The sequence below is a fragment of the Melanerpes formicivorus genome, unplaced genomic scaffold (assembly GCF_026170545.1).
Source record: "Melanerpes formicivorus ecotype bairdi unplaced genomic scaffold, bMelFor1.0.p_v2 SCAF_38, whole genome shotgun sequence".
NCBI lineage: Eukaryota > Metazoa > Chordata > Aves > Piciformes > Picidae > Melanerpes > Melanerpes formicivorus.
Genome location: NW_027142390.1, coordinates 2218501 through 2238700, shown reverse-complemented (window position 1 = coordinate 2238700; position 20200 = coordinate 2218501). Strand labels below are relative to the sequence as shown.

The window sequence follows — 20200 nt, the reverse complement described above, 5'->3', positions numbered from 1 at the left end:
AGGACAGCAGCTGCACGTGCAAAGGTGGTGAATGACTGGGTGACAGAAGGTGGTGTGCTGCTGATGGGATATGAGATGTACCGTCTCCTCTCACTGAAGAAGTCTTTTGCCACTGGTAGGAAAAAGAAAACAAAGAAACAAGCTGGCCCTGTCATTATTGACTTGGATGAGGAAGACCGTCAGCAGGAGCTTCTGAAAGGTGGGAGGCCAGTCCTCAAGAGAGAGTGATCCTGTTGGCTGCCTGGCTGTCAACTGTGGCAGCACAGGGAAGCAACCTTTAACTTGTTTTTAGCATCTCTGCCATGATCAGACTTTGCTGGGCAGGATTGTGTCTTTGGAGACAAAAGGTTATTGAGGTTTGGTTGAGTCTTTCATTTCCTGCTCTAGCTGCAAGTTAAGCGTGGAAATCAGTACATTGAATTTGGTGATCTGCCTGTGTGAGATTTGCCAGTCTGATCTGATAGAAGACGCTCAGCTTGGTGCAGTGCAGGTCATTGAGCAGAAATCGAGGGACAGCCTTATCTGGTCATTACCATGTCATGCAAATTCAGAGCTAGTGTCTAGCCACGTTTTATTTCCTGAATCAGTCTTGTTCTGTTGATACCCATGAATGCTGCTTTTTGTTGTGTATCTCTCAGAACTACCTCTCTTTTTCTTTTATGAATTTGGTTACCATATAAACCCAGAACTTTGTCTGACTCATCTCTAACTCTTAATGTTGCTTGTCCTCAGGGATTGAGAAAGCTCTGTCTCGCCCTGGCCCGGATGTGGTTATCTGTGATGAGGGGCACCGGATAAAGAACTGCCATGCCAGCACCTCGCAGGCCCTGAAGAACATCCGCTCCCGCCGGCGGGTGGTACTGACCGGCTACCCGCTCCAGAACAACCTCATTGAGTACTGGTGCATGGTGGACTTCGTCCGACCTGACTTTCTTGGCTCGCGGCAGGAGTTCAGCAACATGTTTGAGCGCCCTATCCTGAACGGGCAGTGTATCGACAGCACCCCGCAGGACGTGCGCCTCATGAGGTACCGCAGCCACGTCCTCCATAGCCTGCTGGAAGGCTTTGTGCAGCGGTGAGTCCGGGAGCCATTCTTAACCCTCTATCCCATGCAAACAAATGCTTCATCTCAAATGAGCTGCTTATTGAATAGAATAGAATAGAATTACCAGATTGGAAGAGACCTTTGAGATCATCAAGTCCAACCTATCATCCAACACCATCTAATCAACTAAACCATGCAACCAAGCACCCCATCAAGTCTCTTCCTAAACACCTTCAGTGATGGTGACTCCACCACCAGGCAGCCCATTCTAATGGCCAATCATTCTTTCTGTGAAGAACTTCTGAGGTCTCTGTAGTTGTGCTTTCAGTTGGTGTTTGGCCTCAGGGAGAGTATCTCAGAAATGTCATGCGCTAGAGGAGCATGCAACTGGAGGTCTTTCTCCTTGCAGCCAGGTGGGCGAGAAGTCACAGAGAAACCAGATTGGGAAATTCCTTTCCCTCTGTTTATCAGTCACTCTTTCTCTCCTCCACAGGCGAGGCTACAATGTGCTGAAGGTTCAGCTCCCATCTAAAGAAGAGCACGTCATCCTGGTGCGGCTCTCCAAGATCCAGCGGGCCCTTTATACTGAGTTTATGAACCGCTTCCGAGATGCAGGCAACAGTGGCTGGCTGGGACTCAACCCACTCAAAGCTTTCTGTGTCTGTTGTAAGGTAGGTCTTGGCAGGAGATGCAAAGGAATATTCTACTGTGTAAGGGAAAGGCAGGAATATGAGTCAAAACAGGAGGTGAAAGTGTGGCTAGCCAGGCACGTCTCTCTCCAAAGTGCCCTGCAATGGCCCGTCAGGATTGTTACCTTCACTTCCAGAACTGGGGTGCAGGGTTGTTAAATGCCTTTTTCAGATTTGTGTAGGAAACCTGCCTCATCATCTGAATCACTACTGAGCTGGTACTGTAACTGTTTACCTGCTGCAAGGCAAAGAGGCAGCCTCCTCTGACTTTGTACTGTGTGGGGTGCACAGTGGTCTCTGTTTTGTTCTCAAGGAAGGGATTGGGCAGTTTAAAGTCAGGAGAACCTTGGTTAACATGGTTTATTCCTTGTGTCATGTCAGAGTCATGTTTTCTGTTTTCATCACCTTAATGCAGTCAGACTGCTTTTCTCTGCTGTGCCATGTGAGCAGGTGATTGAAGTGTTAGTTCTCTGCTTTGAATGGCTGTGGGGACTTTCGGTCCACATTTGCTAGCAGTAGGCCAGTGCAGGTCTAACCACTTCCTTTTCTTCCCCTTTCAGATCTGGAACCATCCAGACGTATTGTATGAAGCTCTGCAAAAGGAGAATCTGGCAAATGAGCAGGATTTGGATGTGGATGACCTTGGCACAGCAAGTACTAATTCCCGCTGCCAGCCTCAGGGAATTAAAGTCAAAACAGAGAGCAATGCATTGGCATCACCAGTTGGAGAAGCTACTAACAGCAAGTTCCTCCAGAGTGTTGGCTTCAACCCCTTTCAAGAGAGAGCAAATCAGGTTGTTACGTATGAGTGGGTGAGTTCCACTGCAGGAAAACTCTTCATTGGGAGAGTTATGGTAAACACAACTAGGTAGTGACTCTGAAAGGCTGTACCTCTTCGTGTTAAGAGTTGGGGATTTTCTTCTTTTTCTCTCCACCACAGAGCACCTTGATGAGCATGTCCACATGGTGCTGGGTAGGGGTTTGGGGACTCTAGTGAGTATGGAGGAGTTCATGCAGCACTCTTTTTTATCATTGTTTGCATCTGACAGAAAAGGCTGTGGACTTTTTTATTCTAAAAATAAAAGCACTAGGGTGAAGCTTAAGCTGGATAAGGTAAATGTATTGGGCTGGAGAAGGGGTCTCAATGTACAGAATCATGAGAGATTAAGGGGTTGTTCCTTCATCCATATTCCAAGAAGTTTGTCATTTGGAGCTTCTGGAATGAGAGGTGGCACCTCAACGTAGCTGGATGTATATGACCTCTCTGCAATAACTTCCTTCCCTCACCTTGAGAGAGGATTGTTGAACTAAACAGCAGCTCCACCTGTAACAGTCTCCTGTTTCTTGGCAGGCCAAAGACATCTTGTGTAATTACCAGACAGGAGTCTTGGAGAACTCACCCAAGATGGTGTTACTGTTCCACCTAATAGAGGAAAGTGTGAAGCTTGGAGACAAGATCTTGGTCTTCAGGTAAGCAAAGTGTCAACTGCTGATCCTGCAGTCACTACGTGCTAGGAAATTGCCCCACAGGATGAGTGGGGTGGGCAGCTCCGCTTGCCCCTTTTGTTGTGTTGGGGCCTGGGTTTCCTCCATGGATTTTGCACTTTTGCACTATGGAGTTTGCTAGTGAGAGGTGTGCTGTCACTAACATGGTTTGACAACTCTCAGTGCTGTCATGGTTTGGGAAGAGTTGTTGGTACTCCACTTTTGCTGCTGTGGGGGCTTTCTCCTGAACAGAGATCTTGGTTTTGCAGCCAGAGCTTGTCCACGTTGTCTGTCATTGAAGAGTTTTTGGCAGAGAGACCGATGCCAAGTACGCCGTGCTCAGATGGAGGAGGTCACAACTGGGTCCGAAACATCAACTATTACAGTGAGTGCAGCCAATCCTCCTGTCTTCTGCTGTGACATTGTTTGATCCTCTCTGACAGACTTACTGCTAGAAGTCTCTCACCATCTCCCTGCGGTTGTCCCTGGGTGTGAAGCTGTTCTTCTGAAGCATTCTTCTGACGAATTCTCTTTCAGATTGCTCTTACTTTAGTTGCTTGGGAGGACAGCTTGATAGCTTTGAACTGATGATTTTAAAATCCTCTTTTTGACAACTGGCTTGGACAATGTTGGGCATTCTTTAACATCTCACACACTAATGCTTTTTTAAGTTGTAAAAGATAGCTTTTCCTTCCCCTCTGGCTATTTTCTGAATGTTGCTTCCCAAACCAGAATCACTGTGGCATGCATTCACTAGCTCAGGGCTGTAAATTTCTCCTTCACTCTTTCCCAGCTTTAAATCTTGTTCTGGTGTGGGTTGTTGCTTTGTGTGGCTACTTTACAGGCCAGGACTGAGAGAAACGGTGGATATGGTGTTCCTGAAACTTGCAGGGCTGCCAGAAGCAAGCTGCTGGCTAGGAACAGAGACATGACACACCTGTACACTCCTTTAGACTAGTACTCTTTGTGCTCAGATCCAGTCTATGGGTTTTGACAAAGGCTTTCACAATTCTTCTTTCTCTTGCTTCCTTGAGCCTCCAGCATGCTTGAAACCTTTGTGCTTGATGCTCTTCCCCACTGTCTTGCCTAATACAGAGCCTTAGTGGGCTTAGGTGTGTTGTAGCACTCCCAGTCCTGACCTTGCCAAGCTTGACTAATGTTTTGCCTCATCTTTCAACTGAACAAATCCCAGCTTAGCTGGCTGCATTGCACCTGTCTGGCTGGGCAATTAGAAACATGGAGTGGTCCAGATGAGGTCCTGGAGTGCACAACTTGAGGAAGATTAGAATTGGTTTGGAACAGTGCCCAAGCTCAGTGTTTGGGAAGTGGTTTTGTTCTGATAGGATTCCCACAAACATACAGAGCTTTTAAATGTGTCCTTAATTTCCTTCTCAGGGCTGGATGGCAGCACCTCTGCCTCAGAAAGGGAAAGACTGATTAACCAGTTCAATGACCCCAGCAACACTTCTGTTTGGCTCTTCCTTTTGTCCACACGGTAGGTTGCCTGGAGCAGAAAGGCACAGTGGAGGACTCAGACTGATGCGCTGTGTGCATGTGGGATTTCAGTTCTTAACTTCCTTGGTAACATGCTCTTAAGATATAGTGCCATCTGCTTCTGAATTCCCTAGGGGTGCAGGATTTTAGCCTTATTCCTCTACAACAGCATAACAGTCTTGGAAGCCATGGGTTTGAAGTTGCCTGTATGACTGGAGGGAACTTTCCATAGACAATGCAGGGACTCTTGGGTGGGATGGGGTTCTCCCTGTCTAGAAGCTTTGACAGCTGGCCAAGGCAGCAATTTGAAATTTGCCTTTAATGTGCAGTGCTGGGTGTCTGGGTGTCAACCTCATTGGAGCAAACAGAGTGGTGGTGTTTGATGCTTCTTGGAACCCATGCCACGACGCCCAGGCCGTGTGCCGAGTGTACCGCTACGGGCAGAAGAAGCCGTGCCACATCTACAGACTGGTGTCTGATTACACCCTCGAGAAGAAGATCTATGACCGTCAGATCTCCAAGCAGAGCATGTCAGGTAAGCGTGGATGCACACAGCACTCCCCTCTCAGCTATCACTCCTTTTAGTTCCTTTAGGTCCTGTTTCTCTCTGTGGTTTTCATAACTTCTTTTCTAGGGTTGAAAACCAGACAGCCTGAGAGATGACAGAGATACTACCCCAGGGCTATGTTTAGGGTTTATGAGTTGGCAGTGACACAAGATCCTATGAGAAACTTGTGGCAGAGCAGGAGGGTTTGTAGAGTGAGCATCCTGCAGGAGGGTGGTGGTATCAGAGCACTGCAGTGCTACTTATCTTCCCTGCTACTCTCCTGTCTGCTGCACCAGACAGGAGGCTTGGGAGTGGTCATCCTGTTTACCTCTGTGCTTGTGCATTACTTGTTTTAAACTAGGCATTATAGAATAGAATAGAATTGCTTACTAAATAGCTTTCTCCATCAGCAAGAGAGGGAAAATAACAAAATTAAAATACACATGGATGCCTCTGTCTGATAGTGCTTGCTTGCTAGCCAAGAATAATGAATTCATTTCAGTTCTACCCTTATGCCAAAAGCATATTCTGTGCTGGCTCATGCTAGCTGTTAAGCTGCTGTTGTAAAGCATGCAGCTGGGGGTTGTGGTGACCCAAAGAGAGTTCTGCTGCCTGTGTCCTCCCTTCTCTTGAAACTCAACTCCAGAGGCAGCAGCTCAGCATGATGGGTGCAGTATACTGCCTTGTACTTGAGGTGGAATCCCCTGAGAGCTGGCCTGGCTCCCAGGAGATGGAGATGGAGATGTTTTCTCCATATGCTCTGATTTGCCCTGTGTGCAGGAGGGAACATCCAAGGAAAACTTTCAGGCTCTTGTAAGGAAAGAACTGTGGCTGCTTTTCTGAGCTTTCAGCTCAATGGAGTTCTGTGAATTCCAGCACCTGGTTATGTTGGAGAGCAGGTGCTGATGTGGCTGCAGTCCTGTCCCAGGGCTTGTATGTTCTCAGCCTTGCAATGAGAGAGAGGGCACCATCCATAATTAGATTCATATTCCTGCATGCCAAGAGCTCAGTGACCTGCACTGCATTGTTGTGCAGTCTGGAGCACAAGGCATTTGTCAGCCTGACTTAGTCAAACAGGCTCATCTCTGAATGTGGCTGATGATTTTTCTCTCTGCCCTGACATTTACAAAAGGCTTTGCAGATTGCAAGGAGGGATCTCTATTAGAGCAGGAGTGCAGGCAGGGCAGCAGGCAGCTATAATCACTTCCTGCCTTCTCTGCTCACTCTGTTTCCTCTCTTTTCCAGATCGGGTGGTGGATGATCTGAACCCAGTGCTGAACTTCACCCGACGGGAGGTGGAGAACCTGCTGCATTTTGTGGAAGAGGAATCCGACCCTGCTCAGCTCTCTCTCAGTCCAAGCAAGATGAAGGAGTCTGTTCTACAATTAGCCTGTCTCAAGTATCCTCACCTCATCACCAAGGTAAGACCAACCTGCTTCTTGCTGGCACAGGCAGGAGGAAGTCTGGAGGAGTCTGGCTGTGTGATGGGGCAAGAGGAGCACATCTGTGTGCTAGTGACAATAGGTAAAAAAATCCTCTAGAGAGGACCCTAAGAGCCCTGCTCTTCCCTGCAATGTCTTCTATGCATTTAGAGCCACCTCTGTGCCACATAGCTTTGGGGACAGGTTGTAGGGCACCACTTTCTTAACTTGGTTCTGGGCAGGAAGGTAGTGGTGGCATTTCCCAGCTTTCTGGCAGCTCTCTTACTGGGGTGGCTTTAAAACAAAGCTGCAACAGCCAGCACTTGCCTGTATTGTGAAGAGTTTCACTGGTAGGGTAGTACTGCAGAGTGGGCTCAGAGTCGGGTGTCACTCTTCAAGCAGAGCCTTGGTTACATCCAGCTCTGCCTCCCAAATCCCCTCTTCCCTACTCCAGTCTGCGATGGAGTCAGCGCTGATGCAGGGACAGGGTGGCTGCCATTTGGGGCATGTTGGTTCCCTCTTGTGGTGTGTTGGTGTTAAAGCCTCGGCGCTGTGGGGTTGCAGGAGCCTTTTCAGCATGAGTCACTGCTGATCGACCGGAAGGAGCACAAGCTGACCAAGGCAGAGAAGAAAGCAGCCAAGAAGAGCTACGAGGAAGAAAAACGAGCATCCGTCCCCTACACCCGGCCGTCCTACGCACAGTATTACCCAGCCAGCGACCAGAGCCTGACCAGCATCCCTGCCTTTAGCCAGAGGAACTGGTGGGTACCTGCCTCTTCCCCCTTTTCCCTTCATGTAGATATGAGAGAAGGAGCAGAGGACACCTTAGCCTTGTCACTGGGAGCACTGCATTTTCCTCCCTCCTCTCTCACTAGGCGACCAGCCCTCAAGGGTGAGGACAAGCCGGTGGCAAGTGTCCGCCCAGTTCAATCCACTCCCATTCCTATGATGCCCCGACATGTGCCCATGGGCAGTGCAGGATCAACCTCAAGTTCCAATCCTGCTGTGAACTTCCCCATCAACTATCTACAACGAGCTGGTGTCTTTGTGCAGAAGATTGTCACCACCACAGGTGAGCTGCTGATGTTCACAATGAGCTGCACTGTGATTACCATGGTGTACTAAGGAGCAGGGTGGGTTGCTGATGCCCACATGGGCTGTGGGCAGACAGGCATCAGAGCTACAGATACTTCCTCTCTGCATTTGAGTGGTTCCCCTGAACCTGGAGATGTGCATGGGACATGCACCTGGCAGGTTGTTAGGAGTAGACTCCCTGTGAGAGGGCTGACAATAATGTTGCTGGTTGTCCTTGGGGTATGGGAGGTACTGTGCCAGAGCAGCTTGTCTTTTGCTTTCTTGGAGCCTCTGCTGCTTCCTATGAGACTTGGAAATAAACCCAGGGCTTGCTTCTAGCACAGCAACTAGGAGAGACATCTGCATGCATGCAGAGGGGTTGGATAGTGCACCTTCCTGCTCCTGACTGTGGCTGGCATGTAATTTCACCCATGCTGCTCTGTTTCCTCCTTCACATCCAGATATTGTCATTCCGGGTACAAACACATCCACTGATGTCCAGGCAAGAATCAGTGCTGGTGAGAGCATCCACGTCATCCGAGGGACAAAAGGTAAGTCTCTCTGTCTTGGTGTAGGACTCATGGAGATAGGATCCTAGCCAATGCTAATTATCAAAGAAAGAAATGCAAAAGCATGAAGCAGGCCCTTGAGAAGAAGAGAAACAACAGAAGGAGGAGATCTGGACTTTGCAGTGGCCTTGTGGCAGCCCGTGCTTTGGGCATGCTGTTGTGGCTGATGCTTCAGGACTATGGCAGCAGTAGCTGCTCCTGTCTCTGAAAGGAGTTTTGAACTTTGTGGCTGGGTGTCTCATTCTCACAATACTCATGGCATGTACTGGAGCAGCCAGAACACCACCTGGTGCTCCCAGAACAAATGTAGTTCAAAGCATGAAGTTTCATGTTTCCCACCAGCAGCACATTGGGAGAGGATGAGCTCCAACCCAGAAAAGCTGCAAAGGTGAAATTGAGGCATGAGGAAGGGGGCAGAAGCCCCCTGCTGATCTCTTGGATGATCTGTAGGCTGACCTGATGCAGCACCCTTGTCCTGGTTCTACCTGGACAGCCTCACAGACCCAGGGCCCTGAGCTAAGACTGGAAACCATGAGTGAAGTTGCTGTGCCTCTGTTCCAGGGACATACATCCGGACCAGTGACGGGCGGATTTTTGCTATCCGGACCACTGGGAAGCCAAAGGGCAGCGAAGACCGACGGACAGCCGCCTCAGGTAGGAGCTGGTGAGCGCTGCGAAGGGCTTGTGCTTTCCTCCCTGGGCGTGTGGAGCAGTGGACACCCTCCACCACGCCTGTGTTCAGGGCTGACCCCACAGCATCCCCACCTTCCCACAGTTGTCCCTTGGTCCCAGATGTTTTTCTCCAAAGGTTGTCTTTCTCACCCGCGCCATCTCCCTTGTTCCCAGGCTCCCAGAGCGCTTCACTGGAGTCCACGAGCAACGGCAGACACAGTGCCTCATCGCCGCAGCTCCCCAGCACAGAGGAGCTCACTCGGCCCATATCCCCTGACAGCCCCGAGATCATCAGCGAGCTGCAGCAGTACGCGGAGGCAGCAGCCGCCCGGGAGTCCCGGCACAGCTCTCCCAGCACCATCGCGGCTCAAGGCCACCCTGCCCGCACAGACAACGCGCCCGGCCCGGCGGCCCGGGGAGCCGAGCAGCGTGCGGGGGTTCACTGCGTGGCTCCCGCCCTGTCTTCAGCCCTGCCAGCCACCAGCCAGCACGCCGACGCCCACTCGGTGTTGGACTTACGGGGCAACAAGCGCAAGTCGACCTCGCCATCGGCTCCGGAGGAGCAGGCCCGCAGGCAGCAGAAGAAGCGCCAGCTGCCGTCGTCCCTGCAGCCCTACGAACACGGGTACCCCGTCTCTGGTGGGTTCGCCATGCCTCCTGTCTCTTTAAACCACAACCTAACCCATCCGTTAGCCTCCCAACCGGGAAACTCCTTGTACGTGGGCACTGGCTCCTCTTACTACCAGCTGCCCAATTTACTCCCAGACCCTCATCTGGTGTTCCCTGTGACTACTGACCCTCTGCTGACAGCCGGCACCGCCAGCTCTTCTGCTGCTACCTCAGCCACCGCCAGCGTCCCCTCCTTCATGATAAACCCTTCTCTGACGGGGGTGCTGCCCAATTACTCGCTTCCCTTCACGCAGTCACTCCTGCCCGAGCCCAGGATGTTTGCTCCTTTCCCAGCCCCCGTCTTGCCTAGCAGCCTTCCCAGGAGCATGGCGTCTGCCTACCCTGGCTACATGTCCCCTCACTCGGGCTACCCGTCTGGGGGCCTCCTTCGGTCCCAGGTGCCTCAGTTTGAACCCCAGGAGGTCCCAGAGGTGGGATGCAGCTCTAATGATGAGGACAAAGACGACGATGTTATAGAGGTCACAGGGAAATAAAAGGCCAGCTCTTGCTCGGTCCCAACTCCGTGAGGAGGCAACAGTTGCAGGACCTATTTTTTGGGAGTCAGGATTTCCCCTCTGGGTCTCGTCAGTAGGTGGAGAAGGATGCAAGGGGTGTGGTGTGGGGGTGGTTTTGTTCTTCTCGGTTTGTTTTGTTGTTTTTTAGCTGTCGAGGTTCTGACCTGTATTAGGGGCTGGGGGATGGGAGGGGGGTAAAGCGGACCCGTGAGGGCCAGGGGAGGAGCGAAGCAGCCATGCAAACCATAAGAGTGCCTCCCTCCCACCCTCTGTCTGTCTGTCTCTGTTCTCTGTCTCGTGTGGAAGGGGGAGGCTTGGTGTTGCGAGTCACTGTCCTTCTCAGGCCTGGAGGCTTGACTGCTGGCAGGGCCGAGGTCCCTCTCACATGAACTGCCTTATCTGTGAACTTCTCACCCCGGGAGGTGTGGGCCAGGGTGGGGCAACTCCAGGAGAGGTTGGGGAGTAACATTTTTACCGGGGGGGGGTGGGGGAGGGGCTTCTGTGTCGTGTATGTTGGGGCAGGGCGGGGGGGATTGATGTGACAAAAGAAAAAATAATGAAAGCAAACACCCCACAAAGAATTCATCATCCGCCTCAAATCCACGGGGAGCTAGTGCGAGTGGCTCAGGCAGGTTTCTGTTGCAGCAAGGAGGGCAGGGCTCTGGCAGGGGGCTTCCTCAGGCCCTTCTGGAGGGTCCTGTCCTCCCTCGGGCTCCACTGGAGGGTCCTATCCAAGGTGATAGGTCAGTCCTGTGGCCGTGGCTCTGCGTACCAGATGAGTGAAGCGATCCCAGAGATCCTGATGGTTATTGCGGGGGAGTCCTGGTGACTTCTCTGGCTCCACAGCCCTGCCAGGCTGTGTGAAGGCCACATCTCCTTGCCATGGCCCACCAGATCCAGGGGTAGGTGGGCTTGCTGCTGCTTCTGAACAGAACCAGGCAGTGAAGAAGATTGGAAGTTGACGCTGGGCCCAGTGCTGGTTGCTGTTGAATCTGTGACTGGAGCGATTTCCCCCTGCAGAGAATCTCTACGTTAATTTATTTCATGAAAGCATAATATTTATTGTTTGGGAGACCCTTTCTTTCTACTCTTAAATTAATTTCCATGTTAAAGAAATAAAATGCTAGCCTCTGTCATGCAATGCATGCTTCTTTGGTTGTGTGGGGAGAAGCAGCCAATCGACCGAGCATAGCTTAGAAGCAAGGCCAGTTGCAGAGGTTGCCTCTGACTGACCTGCATCGTGTTGGCTGGGTGTGCCCCATCGGGCAATCATGCCACAGCAGGGAGGAGCTGCTCCTGGTGCTCCACAGCAGCCAGAGGGAGGATGGAGTCCTCTTGTAATGCTGAGGCAGGTGGAGGAGTGCATGTGGCTGCCTCCTGTGCTCATTTCCCGTGAGGAGGAGGAGGCCTGTGAGGCATGCAGAGTTGGGAAGCACCTTTTCCCACACAGGGAGCAGCTGTTGGCACAGCCCTGCCTCTGCCACACGCACAGAAGCTGGCGCTGGCCCTGGCAGTGACATGCTGGCTGCTCACCTCGGTGCCAGGGCTCTAAGGGGAGGCCAGGCCACCCAAGTATGGCTGGGCTTGGGCTGTGTGACTGAGTGTGAACGTGTTAGGATGGAGACTTGAAATCCAGGTTACCTCTGTGTCACATCTGGGTGTCACCAGGCAGGCTGTGTGCTTGCCAGTTTGGGGTGTCCTTAGAGCATGGCTGGGACTTTGGAGCAGTGGTAGCTTGTAGGGGCATGGAAGCTGTAGTCACTGGTGTTTGCTGGGGCCAACCAGGTGTAGGAAAGGTCAGGGTCTCCCAATGTCCTCCATCAAAGGGGTGCTGGGAGATAGGGACCTCCCTTTGCAAGAGAGAGGGTTGTGTGTGCACGCGTGTGTTACAAACCCAATAAAAGCTGTGGTGGGGCTTTCCTAGTGTCTTTCTCTGTTCAATGGACATTGTCTGTCAAACATAACCACACCATGCATAGAAGCCTTAGATCAACAGTTTAGCTATGCAAATTATTTTAATTATTATTTTTTTAAAGAAAACAAACATTAAAATAGTGCTTTCTTCTTTAACATATCCTAGGAGTTGAAAACCGAGGGGTTCTGAGCAAACTGCTGGACAACTTGTCTTTGGATGCACCATGGAAATAAAAATCAAACCCCCCCACAAAAGTAACAAAGCAAATTAACTGATGGTGTTCATGCAAGTTTCTCCAAAGACTTGACAGTGCTGCATCTGTGAGTCATGCCCTCCTGTGCTCTGTGTGTCCACCTCATGCACAACCCTGTGACACTGATTGTATGACCAGCTTGCCCGTTGCATCCCTGTGAGGCTATCAGTTTTCTGCTGGATTTGGGGAATGGACCTAGGCAAGGGCTTTCCTTGTCAAGAGTAGGAAGTGTTGCGACCTGTGGGTGTGGTGGGGAGGCCGAAGCATGAGCAGACCTTCGCCAGAGCCCTGCCCCAGCCCCTGTCCTTGCCGATGGTGGCAGTCAGGGTAGTGGGGTTCATCCAAGGGACACTCCTGAGGCTTTTCTGTGGCTCTGTGCTGGAACAAGACATGAAAATTTGGCTGGGGGCAGTTGGCACTGGTTGGCTCTGGAGGCAGTACCTGACTGCACACCATTTTCTCTGCTCCTTGCCTCTCTAGGAGAGCACCCAGGGCTTCCTGAGCATGCCCTGGCACATCCCCATACTGCTATCTGATGTCCTCCTGAGGTTCCCCAGCACAGCTCAAGCCCTGTTTGGCACTTACCTGCTGCAGGGCACATGCTCTGTGCCATGGGCTGGATGTTAACCTCCTGGCAGCAGGGTGAGGAGTGAGGGCTTTCCTGGCTCCAGTATGGCCATGGCCATGACTGCTCACCACCCTCCCATGATGTGTCTGCCCAGGGATGTGACCAGTTGTGAGGCTGCCAATATCCACAACCCTGGGCAGCTGCAGCATGGTGCCCCTGCTCAGCAAGCACCTGAGCAGAGCCCCAGTCACCCTCCCTCAGCATGGTGGGGTGTGGTGACACCTCTGCCCCACATGCCAGCCCTGAACACCTGTTTAACAAGGGAATAGGCCCCCTGGGCCCTATCAGAGGGGGCTGAGAGGGGTTTGCAGACATAGCTGTGACACCCTGACCCACAGGGCTACCACGGGGACTGGCAGCAACTGGGGCTGCTCTAAGCTGCCTGAAGGCCTCTGCCTGTGTCCTAGGAGCTGTGGGAAGGGTTTCCTTCACCCCACAGAAGCTGTGAGAGCATGCTGGTTATATAGGGGGGCTTTCCAAGTTGGAGGACCCGAGCCCTAAAACTCCACTTGCTGTGGGACTCCCTCTCCCCTTCATCTGCCCTCACCAGACTTCTCTTCAGCACATGGTTCTGCTGCAGAGTCCTGTCTCCCTTCCCCCAAGCCTCAAACTGGGGCTTTCCCTGCACGGGTTACGTTTGCCTTTTGCTGCTGAATTTCTGTCTCCAAATGACCAGAGGGAAGCAGCTGCCAGTTGGTGGGGCTGTGGGTGACACTGGGGACAGCAGTGAAGGGCCCTTCACTAAGGTTTTTGGGCACTAAGGAAGATTTCTGAGCAAAGCTCTGAGGCTGGGGCAGAGCCATAGAGGGTGGCCAGCTACCCTGCACCTTGGCACCCAGTCCCCAGACCTTCCCTTCCATGAGAGGTTTCCACACATGGGGACAGTGGGGTGAAGGATGGGTACCACTGCAGGATGTAGTGTCATGGGTATGGGATGGGACTATGGCTGATGTGTGCCCCGGTCTTGGTGGCCTTGTTGCCTCCTTGTTGGTGCAGCTCTTGGGCATCATGGGGGGCTGTGGATTTGGGGGGCATCACAGTCCAGTCTGGCCTGTGTTGGGCAGGATCATGGGCACATGGCCCCCCAGCATGCTTGGAACGTTGATGGGGTGGGTGCAGGTACTCACAGAAAGCAAATACTCCATCAAGCAGAGGATGGGGTTTCCATGGAGGCTTCACTAGCAGTGTGTGTGTTTTGGCTTAATGATGTCAGCAAACTGCTGAATCCAGGAGAACTGCTGTTGGTTTGTGGGTGGCTTCCAAGCCAGGAGGGACAAGAACAGCAGAAGTCTTCACAGCTGGTGTTTTCTTGCCACTCTGGGTTGAATTTTGTTAATTCAGACTTGGAAGGACTGGGATGGGGGGGGGGGGGGCAGAGGTTAAAAGGGGAAAGTAGTCCAGCTAGATGACAGATGATGGCTCCTTGATCTCAGAGCAAGCGCTCCCTTTGAAGGGACAATGGTGCCAGTGAGGGAGAGCAACCTCTGCCACCTCCTGGACCACCGCCCCCTGCCTGCAGCTGCTCTGTGCCTCCCACCTTGGTGGCACCTGGCTTGGAGCTGGAGTCCTGGGCAGATCCACGGGAGCCTGAAGGAATCCATCACTGAGTCTCATTGGGGTTTTTTTCTGTTGGTTTGGGGTTGTTTGGGTCGGGGCTTTTTGTTTTTGTTGTTGTTGGTTGGGTTTTTTGTTGGCTTTTTTTTATTATTATTATTTTATTTGTGTTTCTTTGCTTTTTTAACTACCACCTTAGTTTGTGGCCTGTCTTTTTTGTGGTTGGAAAAGAGGAGTGTTGCTAGCAGGGTGGGTTGGTCAGTTGGCCCCACGCATGATCTTGTGCTTCCCTCTTCTCTCTGTCGAACGGGACGTGCTCGCCTGATCTCCCAGAGCAGAGACTCTGAACAATTTGTTGTTTATATGATGTATTTATTTTTACTTGTGTTTCATGTCATTTTTTTAAAAAAAAATAATAATAATAATAAATTGTAAGTTGGTATAACTGCCTGCTGCTGCTCCCTTATTTGTTGTGGTTTGCATGGGTTTGGTGCGTGTAAAAGTAAATGCCAGGAGGTTGGAAAGCGCTTGTGGTTTGAAGAGGATCGGAGATGAGCTGGCCACAGGCACCTTTGCAAACCCCAAGTGCCCCCTGGTCAGAACCCAGGCTCATCAGGTGCCCGTGCCCTGCTGCCTCCAATAGTGTTTGGCCTCTGTGGGTACCACAGCCAGCTGGCAGCCAGTCACTAGTGGTGTCCCCCAGGGATCAATGCTGGGCCCCATGTGCTTTAATATCTTTATCAATGATCTGGACAAGGGCATTGAGTCCATCATCAGTAAATTTGCAGAGGACACCAAGCTGGGGGCAGAAGTTGATCTGTTCAGAGGGTAGGAGAGCTCTGCAAAGGGACCTTGACAGGCTGGACAGATGGGCAGAGTCCAACAGCATGAGATTGAACACATCCAAGTGCTGGGTTCTGCACATTGGCCACAACAATCCCAGGCAGTGTTACAGGCTGGGGTCAGAGTGGCTGAGAGCAGCCAGGCAGAGAGGGACCTGGGGGTGCTGGTTGATAGTAGGCTGAGCATGAGCCAGCAGTGTGCCCAGGTGGCCAAGAAGGCAAATGGCATCCTGGCCTGCATCAGGAACAGTGTGGCCAGCAGGAGCAGGGAAGTCATTGTGCCCCTGGACTCAGCACTGGTTAGGCCACACCTCGAGTCCTGTGTCCAGTTCTGGGCCCCTCAGTTTAGGAAAGATGCTGAGATGCTGGAAGGTGTCCAGAGAAGGGCAACAAAGCTGGGGAGGGGTCTGGAGCACAGCCCTGTGAGGAGAGGCTGAGGGAGCTGTGGGTGCTCAGCCTGGAGAAGAGGAGGCTCAGGGGAGACCTTCTTGCTCTCTCTAACTCCCTGAAGGGAGGTTGTAGCCAGATGGGGGTTGGTCTCTTCTCCCAGGCACCCAGCACCAGAACAAGAGGACACAGTCTCAAGCTGTGCCAGGGGAGGCTTAGGCTGGATGTTAGGAAGAAGTTCTTCATAGAAAGAGTGATTTGCCATTGGAATGTGCTGCCCAGGGAGGTAATGGAGTCACCATCACTGGAGGTGTTTAAGAAGAGACTGGATGGGTGCTTGGTTGCATGGTTTAGTTGATTAGATGGTGTTGGGTGAGAGGTTGGACTTGATGATCTCAAAGGTCTTTTCCAACCTGGTTAATTCTATTCTATTCTACCCAGCTGGGACACCATGCTGCCAGGGCTGCAGCCTCCAGCTGGGAGGGAGGCTGCCTGTAAGGATGTCCATGACTGGGCTGGATGGTGCTGGGCGTCAGAATCATTTGTGAGAGCTGGCTGTTCCCCTTCTCCTCTGAGCTTATTTGGTGCTGCTGATAACAATTGTCACTGAGGGCCAGGGGAAAACAAGGAGAATAAATATTCTGCAGGGTGTCAAGAGCTTTGAGTCTTAGAGAGCCAGCATGGGCTGTGTGCCCTGGCCCCAGTATGCCCTAGGGGGCACAGAGAGGCAGCAGAGACTGGCAGGGTTTGAGGTAGTAACAGCGAGATGGGAAGCTGAGAGGCGTCTCAGAGCTGATGCCTGCATGAGAGAAGGGCCCCAGAGAGATTGGGGCCCCTGCTCGCTCTGCCCCCTCACAGGGGCTGGGGGTGCCTCCGCACCCGGCTGTTCTTGCTGTCTGGGGATGAGTGCTGCCACTTCTGGTGCCAGGCTTTCTGCCGCTGCCTTTCCTGGAGCCGCAGGGCATTGCAGTAGACATCCAGGCTGGTGGCCGGTGCCCCCAGGACCCGTGGGAAGCCCTTGTAGCCCGGGTGCAGGTCAATCCAGGGCCGAGGGCTCTGGTGGGTTGCTCCTAGCTCAGTTCCCTTGCTCTGTCTGTAAGATGGCACTTCCATGGCCTCGTGCCTGATGACACGGAGACTGTATTGGGTGAGGGGCCGGGATAAAGAACGTTCCACTGCCTGGCACTCGTAGGTACCCGCGTCCTCCCTCGACAGCTGGCGGATCAGGAGCCCTTGCTCCAGCACCGAGAAGTGGCCGTTGTTCCTGATCTGTGGTAAAAAAGAGCACCATGGATAGGTTCCTGGGGACCAAGCCACCCTTGAACCTCAGCCCCGCCTCCCTGCTGCCCATACCTCACTCAGGCCTCTCTCCTCGCCACGCCGTGCCAGCCACCGCACAGTTGTTTGTGGGGAGCGTGCCAGGCACTCCAGGAAGGTTGAGTTCTTCTCCATCCCAAAAACTAGCTTCTCCATGGCAGTGCTTCCTGGAGTGGGGGATGAGACAGGGGAAGGGGTGAGTACCTTGGTGGAAGCTGTGTGTTAGGCAGGGAAGGAGTGCAGTGTGGAGCATCCAGCATGCGGGGGACAGCACAGTGTCTGTGGTGGATGGTGCTGGTGCAGCCGGTGGGCACTGGTTTCCCAGTGCTATGCTGCCCACGTTCCTTGGCATTGCCAGGCCCTGGGCAGAACTGGCTCCTTGGAGGGGCTGGGGCTGGCACTCACCCTCTGTGGTGTCCTGGCACTGACTGAGCGCATCAGACTTCAGCACATCCTGGCAGCGAGCACGTCTGTGGGAGAGCAGACAGGGCTGTGTGGTGGCATCTGCCTCAGGCTGAGAGACCCCTCCACAGCATAGCACAGCATGCAGGGAGAAGGGGAAAGCAAGGGGCCAAGCAGGTAGGGTGGCAGCAGGGATCTGAGCTGATGGATAAAGCTCCATGGCTGGGGTCCTGCCTTTGGCTGTGGGGGGTCATCAGGCTGGGCACTCACCTCTTCTCAGTGAGCAGGTGAGGGGTGCAGGTCTTGCTGTCCCAGGTGCAGTATGGGTCCCTGGCTAGGCAGCAGTCAGTGCAGGTCTGGCCGTAGAGCTCGCAGCGGTACAGGGAGAGCTGGAGCAGTCCATGGGTGCTGCTCACAAACAGCTCCTGCTGCTCGGGCAAGCAGGAAGGTGGCACTCAGTGCCCATGGCTGGAAACCAGGGCTAACTAAAGAATGTGCCCTGTGCTGGGATGGGGTACTGGGAGATGTGGGGATTGGGGAGCAGAGCTTGCCACCTCCCAGACTGCCCTGGCAGGTGCCCATTCCCTACATGTGCAAGCCTTGGGGCTGAGGGACTCAGGCAGAGGGGCTGGGGGCAGCTGTCCTCTGTGCCCTGTCCTTTGGCTGCTCCAGGAAGAAGCAGAAGTGAGGACTCACCCGCTTCAGTGATAACTTCATGTCCAGGATGGGAGAAGGCACCTGGAGGGGAAGGAGAGGATGCTGCAGCTGTGTCCGCCTCTTCTGGCTGCCCCAGCCTGCCAGTGGGGAGGGGTGCCACCCAAGGGTGGCAGGGTGCCAGGGCCCTGCCCCAGGTCTCTGTTCCCAGCTCCATCCAGCTCCATGCAAGCACCCTGGGCTGGCCCTGGTCAGTGTGGACAGCCCTGCCTGACACCTGTGGTTTCAAACCTGGTCTCAAGCCTCCCATTTTAGTTAGGGCTCAGTGTGCCACCCTCATCCCCAAAAAGGGAATGGATTGGGAGCTGGGAGATGGCTTGGCTCCAGTCCCCCAGCTTCCCTCCATGCTAACAGCATCTCAAGCCAGTCAGGGCAGGTGGAAGCCACTCACACTGAGGGCAGTGACCTCACTGATAGAGGCCAGAGACTTGCCACAGGAACTGGCAGGGAGGATACCATGGGGCAAGGGCAGGCAGCATGGTCCAGCTGCCATAGTCCAGCCCTGGCCTCCCATACCTTGGTGACACTGATCTCTTCCAGGCTGATCACCTCGGTGCCACGGCTCACCCCGCCGGCCAGCCCCACCTTCAGGACTTTACCTTCATCTGTGAACATAGCAGAAGAAGGAGCTGCCAGGGCTGGGCAACACTGGAGCTGCCAGGACCACTGTGCCACGCAAGCTGCCCCGTGGCGGCAGCATTCCCAGCACTGGGGTGAGTTCCCACGCACCTGTGCCGAGGAACAGCACGTCGTAGTGCCGGCTCTCCATCTCCAGCCGGTGAACCAGCAGCCGCCGCAGCCGGTAGGGTACATTGACCCTCACCAGGACGGGCCGGCGGCCCTGCGGGTATACCGGCTCCCACATCAGCTGGTGGGTGCGCATGAAGCTGATCACCTCATCGGGGAAGTCCTTGGTGGACTGCAGGAGCGGGTCGTACGTCTCGCTGGGACACTGCATGGTAACGTGGGGCGGGGAGCTGCGTTAGGGCCAGGTCAGCCCATCCTGCTCCCTCCCCCCGGTGCTCTCCATCCCCTCACCGTGCCGGGGCGGGGATAGGGGACGCGGCCTTTGTATTCCCCCCAGCGGTAGTCGAACCCTTCCTTGTGTGCAAAAGGGCCACTGAAGGCAGCTCTCACAGCAGCCATGGAGTAGACGCAGACCGCAGAGCCGCTGAAGACACCGCTGTGGGGAGGGCACAGAGCTATCAGTGTCCCTGCGCTCCGCGGGGACCAGGGCTCTGCATGCTCACAGCCCTGAGCACACACCGGCCCCTGCCAGCCCCGTAGTCATGCGCAGCACCGGAGGGTGACAGGAGTCCCTTTGGCACGGCCAGCCCAGTCCGGGGACCGATGCCGACCCCGGGGTTTTGTCAGGCGGACTGGCGAACCAGCGGCAGGGGAAGCACTGGAACGGCTGCTGGCCCTTCTCCTGCCAGCCGGGTGCTGCTCCTGCCCTTGTCCCCACTTTGGAGCAGCACTACGAGGGGCGGGGGCTGGACTGCCCCAAGCAGGGACAAGCCAGAGCCCTTTCTCACCTGGAAACCGTGAAGAGACCAAAGACGAGGGGATTCTGGGGGTCCCGGGTGCGCAGGAGGAAAACATCCTCTGCAAAAGAGAGGTGGAGGTGAGGAGCCCAGGAGATGCAGGTGGGCATCCTCGATGCCATGCCCACCTGCCTGGGATGTACTGGCAGGAGCAGCTGTGGTGGAACAGTATTGCTCCTGGCTGCACAGCTGGCTGTGCACTCACCAAGCTGGTCGAAGTGAGTCTCGGTGCCCTGGGGCCCCGGGATGGAGCACACCAGGCGGGCCTTGAGGAACGTGCTCCAGCGGTTGATGAGGCTGTGCTTCCCTCCAACATCGTTCTGCCAGGCACCAAGAGCCAGGCTCAGGCCAGCCTGTCCAAGCCTTCCCATGCTCTTCCATCCCCACAGAAGGACACCCCCAGTCCTAAGCCCTCTGCTCTGCGGTGGGTGTGTGGTGACACCCCCGTGCCTTTTGCTGACCCC

The 20200-nt window shown here is 53.8% G+C and overlaps 2 protein-coding genes across 8 annotated transcripts in view; one reads left to right on the top strand and one right to left on the bottom strand.

Annotated features, from left to right (window-relative positions):
- RAD54L2 (RAD54 like 2) overlaps window positions 1–14980 on the top strand; it is a 72002-nt gene extending 57022 nt beyond the window's left edge. For 5 of the 6 annotated variants that reach the window (XM_068157805.1, XM_068157803.1, XM_068157806.1 and 2 more), the window contains 14 exons: window positions 3–199; window positions 733–1075; window positions 1539–1716; window positions 2295–2546; window positions 3086–3204; window positions 3489–3604; window positions 4615–4714; window positions 5043–5248; window positions 6506–6681; window positions 7246–7442; window positions 7557–7753; window positions 8217–8306; window positions 8886–8978; window positions 9171–10200. In XM_068157805.1, the coding sequence (XP_068013906.1) occupies window positions 3–199; window positions 733–1075; window positions 1539–1716; window positions 2295–2546; window positions 3086–3204; window positions 3489–3604; window positions 4615–4714; window positions 5043–5248; window positions 6506–6681; window positions 7246–7442; window positions 7557–7753; window positions 8217–8306; window positions 8886–8978; window positions 9171–10159 (3253 nt within the window). In that variant the 3' untranslated portion in view covers window positions 10160–10200. Of the gene's footprint in view, window positions 1–2; window positions 200–732; window positions 1076–1538; window positions 1717–2294; window positions 2547–3085; window positions 3205–3488; window positions 3605–4614; window positions 4715–5042; window positions 5249–6505; window positions 6682–7245; window positions 7443–7556; window positions 7754–8216; window positions 8307–8885; window positions 8979–9170; window positions 10201–12260 lie in introns of those variants that run through there. The other variant, XM_068157808.1, reaches the window with a different exon arrangement.
- Window positions 12177–20200, bottom strand: part of LOC137450860 (semaphorin-3D-like) — a 29295-nt gene continuing 21271 nt past the window's right edge. For both annotated transcript variants that reach the window (XM_068157809.1, XM_068157810.1), the window contains 10 exons: window positions 19942–20056; window positions 19728–19797; window positions 19231–19375; window positions 18922–19144; window positions 18709–18797; window positions 18175–18216; window positions 17749–17906; window positions 17482–17546; window positions 17113–17243; window positions 12177–17028 (listed from right to left, as the gene is read on the bottom strand). In XM_068157809.1, the coding sequence (XP_068013910.1) occupies window positions 16612–17028; window positions 17113–17243; window positions 17482–17546; window positions 17749–17906; window positions 18175–18216; window positions 18709–18797; window positions 18922–19144; window positions 19231–19375; window positions 19728–19797; window positions 19942–20056 (1455 nt within the window). In that variant the 3' untranslated portion in view covers window positions 12177–16611. The remainder of the gene's footprint in view (window positions 17029–17112; window positions 17244–17481; window positions 17547–17748; window positions 17907–18174; window positions 18217–18708; window positions 18798–18921; window positions 19145–19230; window positions 19376–19727; window positions 19798–19941; window positions 20057–20200) is intronic.